The 10,413-nt window shown below is 40.5% G+C and overlaps 2 protein-coding genes across 2 annotated transcripts; both read left to right on the plus strand.

Moving 5' to 3' along the window:
* Positions 1-218: 218 nt before the first annotated feature.
* Positions 219-5,470, plus strand: LOC116256732 (UBP1-associated protein 2C-like). The gene is made up of 7 exons (XM_031633192.2): positions 219-472; positions 3,347-3,467; positions 3,690-3,833; positions 4,163-4,359; positions 4,451-4,526; positions 4,628-5,015; positions 5,104-5,470. Exons 1-6 carry the CDS (start codon positions 330-332, stop codon positions 4,967-4,969), a joined length of 1,023 nt encoding a protein of 340 aa, XP_031489052.1. The 5' UTR covers positions 219-329; the 3' UTR covers positions 4,970-5,015; positions 5,104-5,470.
* A 308-nt stretch (positions 5,471-5,778) lies between these two features.
* On the plus strand, positions 5,779-7,455 carry LOC116256731 (pentatricopeptide repeat-containing protein At5g59600-like). The gene has a single exon (XM_031633190.2). It carries the CDS (start codon positions 5,779-5,781, stop codon positions 7,453-7,455), a length of 1,677 nt encoding a protein of 558 aa, XP_031489050.1.
* The last annotated feature ends 2,958 nt before the right edge of the window (positions 7,456-10,413 follow it).

The raw sequence follows: 10,413 nt of genomic DNA on the forward strand, positions 1-10,413 counted from the left end.
TAGTGGTTGAGGGGCTACCGTTGTGGAGGATTGTGATAGACACAAAGCTGGAAGCCTTTAAGGCTGTCGAGCATTCAAATTCGGAATTTGGAATAATTGTTTTTCACAAATAGACATAAAAATATATTTTATAATGAGAAGAAAATGGACGGAAAAAAGTAAATAGGCAAGGCAAGTGGGGGGGGGGGGCACCTCTTTAAAAAAAAAAAAAACGTGTGCGGGGCACGTTGCCAAGACAGGAAGAACGCACGAGAAAAGGCGTTGTTTGGTCAGGCCGGGCAGCCTCGTGCCGGCCTAAATTCGAAGCAGCTAGGCGTTGGCCAAAGGGAATGGACGATCTGAAGAAGCGCAAGATCGAAGGGGAGGCGGTGGTGGACATGTATCCCGTTGGCAGTGCAGACTCCCCCGAGGAGCTGCGGCTCCTCCTTGAACCCCTCAAGAAGGAGCAGCTCGTTGATCTGTTAATCAAGTTGTGAGTGGCAGCGGCTTCACTTGTTCCCTGCTTCTTCTTTCTTTCTTTCTTTCTTTCTTTCTTCTTCTTTCCTTCCTTTAGTTTCGTGGGGTTTAGTGAAATTAATTGGTTGGTTTTCTTTGTTTTGATGAATATTGTGCGTTCTTCACTTTGAGGAAGGCGTCTTGTTTGTTGGTTTTTCTTCTTCGCGAAGTGTGTCGTTATGGTTCATACCCGCGTCCTGTTTTCTTTTTGCCTCTCTGTTCATGTGTATTTTGGTTGGTTTCTTAGATAACCCTCCTCATTTTGGTCTGTTGGACTGTCTATCTTTTTGCTGATTCTTTTTTTCTTGCTTTATAACTATTCATTTGCTCAATTTCATGTCCTTGCCTTTGTTTGTCTTGATGCATTATGGGGTGCTTTGTTGGTATGCATTTTTTTTTTCTCTTTGCTGATAATGATCAGTTTTTTGGTTCTTTCTTCATACTCCACGACCACGCGCTCTTCTTTTCAGTGGTTGCAGTTTTTTTCCCCTAATTCTTTTGGGGTCAAAAGGGGTTCAAGTAGAAACGGCGAATTTCTTGAACAAATATCCTGAATGCAAATAAGGTAGATAACCAGTAAAGTATGGAACGGGAATGAGCATTATTGTGGACTCCAGCAACAACCAGACGCAAGTTATTGCTGTACAGACTCTGCAGATGAAATGCCTGAAGCCTTTTTTCTCCCTCTTTTGGACTGAGCTTGAAACACCGTAGAAAAGTAATGTAATAAAAAAATAGTTGGTTAACCGCAACAGTTGCTCTTTATTTATTTATTAGTTTATTTGATTTGTATTTTTAGCCCATCCTCTGTTTATCAGCTTCCGTGGCCTAACTGGATCCTTCAATAGAGATGACAATATAACAGTCATAGAATGTATAACTGTCATAGAATGCCCCTGCTTAAAACGCTGAAATTGATGGATTATTATTGCAAAATAACGAGGAAAACACAAAGGTCTTCAGTAGATTTGGTTAGCCATAAGGAACTCTCGCTTTAGTTATCTAATTTATATTTTACTATAATTGATGAAGATTCCATCTTTTGCTATAAGCATCTACTCGGGGGGAAGTTGAAACACCCATAAGCATCTCTCCTTAGAAAACAACAACTTTAGGTCTCTTTGGTTACACGTGTATGAGTTTATTGCTGTAACATGGTAGTATCATTTTACCTTTATATAGTTATTCACATGGGGGTATGTTTAAATTTCTGATTTTGCTTTTTATGGAATATTGCATCGAAGTATTGCAGAAGCTTGTAACAAGATGCTCAGTATATTTGTGATTTTATATTCTGTAATTTTATAGTTTCAAAAAGTTGTTTTTAGTGAAAAATTTGCTGAAGTTCGTAACGTGATTCTGGATATTTGTGTGATTTTATACTCTGATATCATAGTCACAAAATAGGTGGCATCTGAAGCCTACAGGTGTATGTGTTCCCTCCCTTGTCTATAAAATTACGGTCACATATAGGTATGTATGTCTGGAAAGCACATGAAAGTTCCATTACATCAAAAATATGAATTAATGCTGAGTACCTAAGGACATGACAGTGCATTGGTGTGACAAAGTTACAAACAACAGACTGAAGCTTCGTTGATGGTGATGAGACTATCTGCTGTAACCCTGGGTATGGTCGAAACCAATGAGAAGCCCACCATGTGATGGGGTTCTTTTGTGATGCTGTAGACCACATAAAGGGAAAAATGAAAATGTCCTATAATGGCCAGAATGAATGTGCACTATATTGGGAGACGATTTACAAGGGGTCGACGATGCAGTTTAATGATCCAGTGACAAAACTGGGGAGGGCTGAAATCCTTTAATGCATGAGACTTGTCATTTCAATATGAAACAATGTTGGAAACTTGGAAATAAACTGCAAGCTGGGTATTATAAGCGAAAAAATGTGAGCATGCCAACTATATATTAGGTTTTCTGTTCTTATAGTCTTCACCCTTCGAAGTGGGTCTTGCGTCCCAGAGAGGGACAAGGAAAGACACTCCAAAACCCTTTTTTTGTTTGTCTTTATCTGTGACAAAAGAACAGATCTTCCCTTTGTACCCAAAAAGTACTTGATACTCTGCTATATATGTCAATTGGGTGGTCCTTTGTTGGGAATGGCTGTTTCATTTGGCAAAGGCTTGCATGTGATTCTCTCTAATATAAAGTTACATGGAAGTCTATTTTCCTGGTTATGGCACTTGCTGATTTATGGAAAGGTAAATGGAAAAGAACTCAGCTACGGATAGGATTTTTATTCTTAGTTATATTCTATATTTTGCTATATAATACAGCGTATTAAGTGGCAAGTTGTATTTGTGGTCAATCTTTACATTTGGCAAATTCATGCATGTTATTTCTCTACACTGTTAAGTTATGCAGGTAAAAACTGTTTTATTCGATGTGGCACTTTTGTGTTTTTTGTTATTGAATTTACTGGGATATTCTATCAATAGATAATGAGAGGTAGGAATAATCATTTCTTGACCTGCGGTCAGGGTATTTGCTTCAGCAGGTTTCTTTTGGTTCTTCTGCTAGAGGCAAGACAGAAACATGCCCTTTTTGATGCTGGAACTTTGTTTGTTTTGATGCTGGGACTTTGGCTTTGCATTATAACACTTCTCTTTGTCAGTGCTATTTGATATGGTAATTACCAGGAGGGAATTGTTTGTACATTGTCCAACCTTACCCATCCAATTTCCATGAACGTTGTTTTCTTAAAAATTAAAATCAACAGGTTGAATGCGTTTAACAGTTTTTTTTCCATTTTTTGGTCTTGATTGGTGCATGAATGTTTGTCCTGATGACTGCTGTGTGCATTTGCATGTGTGCATGTTGAACCATACAGTGGGTCCCAAAATCCTTCAGTTGCAGAGGGCATTAGAAGTGCTGCAAGTGCAGATCCTGTTCACAGAAAGCTTTTTGTGCGTGGATTGGCATGGGAAACTACTTCGGAAACCTTGTGTGCTGTGAGTGTGTTGCTTGATTGTTGGGTGTGTTATGGCACTTACCTAAATATTTTTGAACCCATTTCTAAATTCTAACCGTAGGTAGAGAGAGGTAATATTTGACAATTTTTAAGTTCACTATTGATGAAATTTCTCATAGAATGTGTGTAGAATAATGTTTCTAAACATTCTGAAAGTCACTGGCAGTTCAAGCATGCTAAAATTGGATGCTATGTAATCCAGGCTTTTGGAGTACATGGGGAAATCGAAGAAGGAGCTGTTATCATAGACAAGGCTACTGGAAAATCGCGAGGATATGGATTTATTACGTATCGTGATATGGAATCAGCTCAGAGGGCATTGAGAGAGCCTAGCAAATTGATAGATGTAAGGAAAAAAGGTTGTCAGAACCTTTTCAGTGACCTTTCACCTTGCTGCAACTTTCAATTCATCATATCCTTCTTTTCAACAGCCTCTTTGCTCAACCAGCAGGCCTTACTTCTTCAAAAGTTCTTTCTAATTGTTGGTCGATCCAAGTGATGCTTTCTGTTTCTCATAAGATTGGAACTTGCAGATAGCTTTCATTTGTTGTTCCTCGTGATTGACAATGGTTCTTTAGTTCCTTTATTATCTTACCTTTTCTTCCCAAGCACCTTATTGCGACTGTTGTCAAGTGGGTTTTAACTGCTTGGCTGCCTTTTTCATGGGAATTTCAGGGCCGCATGGCGGTTTGCAACCTAGCATGTGAAGGTTTAAATAGTGGCTCTGCACCAGTTGATCAAGCACAAAGAAAGCTGTACATTGGAGGCTTATCTCTGGAAACCACAAGTGAAACATTACTAAATTTTTTTGCCAGGCATGGGGACATAGAAGAAGGTTCCGTTGCCTATGATAAAGAGACCAATAAATCACGGTAGATCGTGACCTCTTCCAAGTTGCAATGATTTGACCATGAAAATTTACATTTTTTATTCTAGTATAATAAGTTTTTTTTTTGTTTTTAGTGGGTTTGGTTTCATTACATACAAGACAGCAGAAGCTGCTAAAAAGGCCATTGATGACCCAAATAAGATTCTCGATGTAAGGCAGTTTGTCCAGTTTCTGTTTGTGCAGTTTTCTGTCCTTATGGTTTCCTTCTTGAACATGAACCTTTCATATGGCTGTTGGATATCTGTTTCCAGGGGAAACTCATCACTGTGAAGTTTGCAGACAGTCAGAAGAACAAGTTCGGCCCCACACAACTACCCGCAGCTATGGTTCCAGTTGCTATTTCATTCCCTGCTGGGTACACAAAACCTGGGACAACTCATGTTATTGGCACTGCACCCATTGGATATGCTGCGTACCAACAGCCTCAGCCTGTAGCTTCCTTTCCCACAAATTATGCTAATACTGCAACGGATTACTCGCAAGTATCACAAGTTGCATATGCGTCAATGGCTGGAAAAGGCACACAATTCACGTTGCCTGCTGTAACGTCACCAGGAGTTGGTTCTTATCACTTCTATGCAGGAAAGCACTGACGACAAATTGTTTTCTTACCATCATCTTGCAGACCGTGCCAAGGAGGTAACGTTCTTTCAACTGCATTTATTTTTCGACTTGTTTGTTACAGTTGGAAAACTGGTAATCTTCTCATATGGTATCTTTTCGGCAGTTCTGGTTAATTCTGGGACCAAATTCAGGGAAAGGCGGTCAGCAACCCTGATACCAGGAAGCAGAAGCTGTAAATCATGAGTTAAATTTTTTCTTGCACGACGGTTGATTCTGAAGCTGAGTTGTGAACGTGCATGATAAAGTGTTCTTTTGTGGGGGGTGCCATGGGAGGCTTTTGTGAAACTTTGATTGCCTATGGGTAGACTAGAAAGTTGCCTTGTTATAAGGGTTCGATATTCCATCCAACCCTTTATTCAATGATGTAAGGAAATGCCGATGATTGAGGTGATTATCATGTTTGTTTTGTTTTGCTTCGGAATTCAACAGTGAATCTGAATTTTTATTTGTTTCTAAAAGGAATTTTCTTCCATGGAGTTATTATGTCACAGATAAGCGGTTATATACGTGAATCGTGAGCATTATTTGTTTCAGTAGGCATCTAGAATGTGCATGTGTGAAACTTGTACTCTTTTAACATTTACTGGGCGAACTTCCTCTTCTCACTGAAAGCAAGGAAGAAGAGCCTGATAAGAAGAAAGTGCCGCCACGCAGTGGAAGCCTATTAAATGCATTTCCGATTTTCCACCGTGAGGGGAATAGTGGTTAGTGGGTCTACATCTCGTTCGAGTTCCTGGATGAGCGGATACAACCCGACACCTCCCTGCATGCAATTAAGATGCGCCATGGCGGAAGGCTTTCTGTAGGATCGCCGCTTGGGCTCAGGCGTTGCACAGATTATCTTTCATTTCAATTGGAGGAGTGCACGAGATCGAAGGCTCTTCGCCAAGGGAAACAGATCCATGCCCAAATACTCACGACGCGACTTACCACGGATGTTGGAGTTCTGGCTTCCAAGCTTGTGGGAATGTACGCTTGTTGTGGTTGTGTTCAGCACGCAGAGCTCGTCTTCGAGCGGATAAGAAGTCCAAGTGTCTTCGCTTGGAATTGGATGATATTGGGCTGTGCGTTCCATGGGGAGTGCAGGGATGCGCTTGGGTGGTTTTCCATGATGCAGAAGGCTGATGTATTCCCAAATAAGTACACATTCCCTTCAGTTCTGAAGGCCGTAATTGGCGTCATGGATGTTGAGAAAGGCAAACAACTCCATTGTAGCATCATGACTAGAGGTTTTGAGTGTATAGTGTCTGTAGCAAATGCGTTGGTTGACATGTATGCTAAATGTAGGGACCTCTACTCTGCACGTCGAGTATTTGATGAAATGCCTCAAAGAGATGTCGCCACTTGGACCATCATTGTCTGTGGGTATGCCCAAGCCGGCCTGCTTCATGAATCAGGGCAACTGTTTGATAGGATGAAAAGGGAAGGAGCGGAGCCTAACGAGTTCACATGGAATGCTATGGTTGCTGCTCATGCTGAGAATGGTGACTGTGGAGAAGCACTTGACTTCTTCAACCGTATGAAGAAGGAAGGTGTTGCGCCGGATGTGGTTACATGGAACGCCATGATTGTTGGTTTCAACAGGAATGGAATGGGAGCTCTGGCACTGAAACTGCTGCGCGAAATGGTGTCCTTGGGATTGAAACTGAATGCTATCACGGCTGCAAGTGTGCTTCCTGCATGTGGAGCCATGGGGATGTTGTGCAGTGGCAAGCAGCTTCATTGCGTCATATACAGGCAAGGGTTGGATAGGAACATCCATGTAGGCACAGCACTCATTGACATGTATGCGAAATGTGGACGACTTTCCGAGGCACGGAAAGTGTTTGATCAACTGCCCGCAAAAACTGTTGCTTGCTGGAACGCCATGATCGGGTGCTACGGCAAGCATGGCAGGGTAGAGGATTCATTGATGTTGTTTGAACAGATGTTGAAAGCGGGGTTAGAGCCAAGCCAGGTGACATTTACTAATCTCCTTTCTTCCTGCAGCCATTGTGGGTTGGTTGATGAAGGACTGAAAGTATTCAGGCTTATGAGAGATAATTGTGATATCGAAATCAACCCGGAGCATTATGCTTGCATCGTCGACCTCTTATGCCGGGCTGGGAAGCTCACTGAGGCATGCGAGCTGGTCATGAGTATGCCTATGCAAGTTACTGAGTCTGTTATGGGTGCATTCCTGGGAGGTTGCAGGATTCATGGAAGAAATGACTTGGCAGAGAAGTTGGTGAAGGAAGTGGTGGGGGAGATGGGGACTGGCAAGGCTGCTGCAGGCTTTGTGACCATGTCTAATATGCATGCAGCTGCTGGCAAGTGGGAGGAGGTAGAGGATGTGAGGAAAGTCATGAAGGAAAAGGGAATTCGCAAGAAGCCTGGTTGCAGCTGGGTAGAGACAGCGAGTCTTGGGCAAGCTGGTTTCGGGGATCCATTTAGGATCCTGGAAGGTTTTACTTAAAAGACTATGTTGAACCGTTTCTCTTCAAATGTCAATGTCTTAAGTTGCTAAATTGATTTGATAAGAACCGGCCTGTGATTTGCCGGAATCCGGTGCCGGAATCCAGCACCAACGCACATAAGGGAAATCTAGGTTTTCATGGTTTCTATGTCATGTTTGGCATGTATAGTTTGCTGGATCTATTGGCATCTAATGCATTGAGTGCTGTGGCTTTGAGCAGAGTTACCCAGGATGACCAAGTTGGACGCATCATTTCTTGACAAACAGAAACAAATATAATGGGAAGTTTAGCAAGATCTGAAATTTGCGCCTCAAATATCTTTGTGATGACAGTGCCTAGAAAAAAATATAGGTGTGAGGACATATGGTTTGAGTTTATCTGACAACCAACCTAAATTGGATTAGTTGGCTTAAATGGCAGCAAAAATAAGTACGACGACTGATCGGGTTTGGCTCTTAATTCGGAGGAAAAGGATATATCTTACGGCCATTTTTTTGTTTCTAATTTGCTCGTTAGTTTTTCCTTTTCATTCTCTCTTCGGCCGCTCCGTAGAAGACGTCCCTGACCGCTATGCACTATAACACAAACCAAGACCCAAGCGCGCTAGTCTCAGCACAGTCTGTCATTACTGATTATGACCTAGGGACTGTGATCAGATTCAGACCCGAATGGGATTAATCACAACCGAATCTAGGTCCAACTATGATCTAATTTATCCTGAAGGCAGGTTCAAATACAATAGATATGGATCCATTTTTAACTTGGATTCAGATTTAGATGCAAAAGGGAGGTACAAAATCCATTGTATCGAATCCAAACCTTAATTTTTAATGAATTAGGGCTTTTAATTATAATCTTCCATATTCGAATTGGATATATCCTTAACTACATTCACTATTCGGATATTCATGTATTTGGATTCAAATGCGAATAAAGTAAAGTCATATCCAAATCCAAACCCAAAATCCGATTTTTACATTCATATCTGAATCCGAATTCGGATTTTGAACTAAATCTATATATATACAAATATACACATCCATTAAATTTCATTGTGAAAATATTTTTTTTCACAATCTAACCTTATCGACATAATCTTAAGAATGTTTTGGTGAGAAACATGTATCAAGTGAATCATTTTCTTTAAAAAATAAACGGCTCTTATAACATAAAAACTTCCATAGTATAAAGATCAAATTTTCTTACAAGAATGACTTAAACTAAAACATGAATTACATTAAATTACTGTTTATAAATACACTAGAAGGTTCACATTTTGGTTTAAACACTTTTTAACACAAATTTAAGAGGTCTTAAGTGGTCTGATATTTACCGATCACACAAGGGTAGCCACAACGCACAAGTCGCATGCAAATAGTCTGGAACGGATCGGGTGAAACTTCGACTTAAGGAAAAAAAGAAAAAAATTGAAGATAAAAGGAGAGATTCTAGAGATGATAGAGAACTAAGTTGGGAGCGTGATAGTTTTTCTCATCCCTCAACCTCTTTTTCTCTCTCTCCCTTCTCCTCCTCGCTTGCCCTCCCAAGAGCATATTGATCCAACAAATTATATATCAAAGGAGGGTAGGGGCATTTCTGAAATTTTTTATAAAGGAAGTGAACATTTTAGGCATTTTTTACTTTTTAAAATCCGTTTTTATCCTTTTTTTTTTTAAGATTTTTTATTATTTCAATAAATCAGAATTATAGTTTCAAACTTTTAAGTTTTAACAAGGCTGAAATATAATTTTTTAAAATTTTATACAAAATAAACAATTTTTTTTTTTAATTTGCATGCAAATTATTATTTTTTGATGGGGTAGGGGACCAAGGCCCTTGCCGGTGCCCCCTTTGGTTCGGCCCCTGGACATGATGCCACCCAAAAAGTCTGGATCCCAAGATCTGATTGAAGAGATGACGATCGCCACATTGATGCAGGCCATTTGGTGACGCACCAACTCCAAATCAGCATGCCACCAAGATTATGACCAGATGGAGTTTAAGGCAAGCGCAACGATGGACTTTTCGAAATTTGATAACAGCAAGGTGCAGCAGTATCTCAGCAATTCTTCTTTCTTGTGTCAACATGTGCTGAAACGTACCAGTTGCTTATGCCATGGTGATCCTGAATGTATGATTGTAGAGGACTACATTGTTTGGTGGTTCTTGTTTGGAAGAATATGATGTTGATTTAAAGAATCTTAGGCAAAAAAAAGTGGAACACGGGATACTCAAGAGAAGATAGAAGTGGAGACTAAAAGTCCTACACTTGTGGGGAAAAAGTTTTAAGCAACAAGCGCCAACTTGAGTGTGCCTCCTTCACCTCTCGATATTGGAGAACCTAATGGAGAGAGATGTGTTGGATTTGGTACAAAAGTGGAGGTGGTGCTTTTAAGAGCTAAATTAAATCTAACAAATATGAGAGTCAATGGGTTTGGGACGTTGGGTGGTGCATAAGGCTGGGCATTGGGTCGGGTACTCATCCGGTACTCAACCCGACTCGGGCCTCAAAAAAAAGGCACAAGGCCGGCCCGGATGGATGGGCCCAACTAAGCCTGGTTCGGTCCAATAAGACTTTTTAATATTATTTTTATTGATTTTTAATATAATTATAAGATTTTATCATGATTAATTGTATTTATATATTATTTTATATTAAAACATATATTTCTTAATACCAAATCGGGCCAGGGCTTCGAGTGTCGGGTCAAACCTGGGCTCTGTTACAGGTGTCAGCCCGGCCCGATGGCCAACCCTATTGGTGCAGTATGCAATTTGATGCATAACAAAAGGAGAGTTTCTTGACCAGTCTTGAGGCCAAGACATTGCAGAAGCAAAAATTGAGCTGATACAGTCTTGACAAAGGCCATGGCAAATGGCAAATCCAGATAGTTTGGATTATGACAAGTCGTTTGGCCTTTTTTGGGGTAAGTCATTTGTGAGGGGTGGTCTATGAA

The sequence above is a fragment of the Nymphaea colorata genome, chromosome 6, assembly GCF_008831285.2.
Source record: "Nymphaea colorata isolate Beijing-Zhang1983 chromosome 6, ASM883128v2, whole genome shotgun sequence".
NCBI lineage: Eukaryota > Viridiplantae > Streptophyta > Magnoliopsida > Nymphaeales > Nymphaeaceae > Nymphaea > Nymphaea colorata.

Excerpts from the sequence above, each read along its gene's own strand:
- LOC116256732 (XM_031633192.2), top strand. The coding sequence starts at position 330 with ATGGACGATCTGAAGAAGCGCAAGATCGAAGGGGAGGCGGTGGTGGAC. Across the intron at positions 473-3,346 it reads GTTGATCTGTTAATCAAGTT|TGGGTCCCAAAATCCTTCAG; the intron begins GTGAGTGGCAGC and ends TGAACCATACAG. Across the intron at positions 3,468-3,689 it reads CTTCGGAAACCTTGTGTGCT|GCTTTTGGAGTACATGGGGA; the intron begins GTGAGTGTGTTG and ends TATGTAATCCAG.
- LOC116256731 (XM_031633190.2), top strand. The coding sequence starts at position 5,779 with ATGCGCCATGGCGGAAGGCTTTCTGTAGGATCGCCGCTTGGGCTCAGG.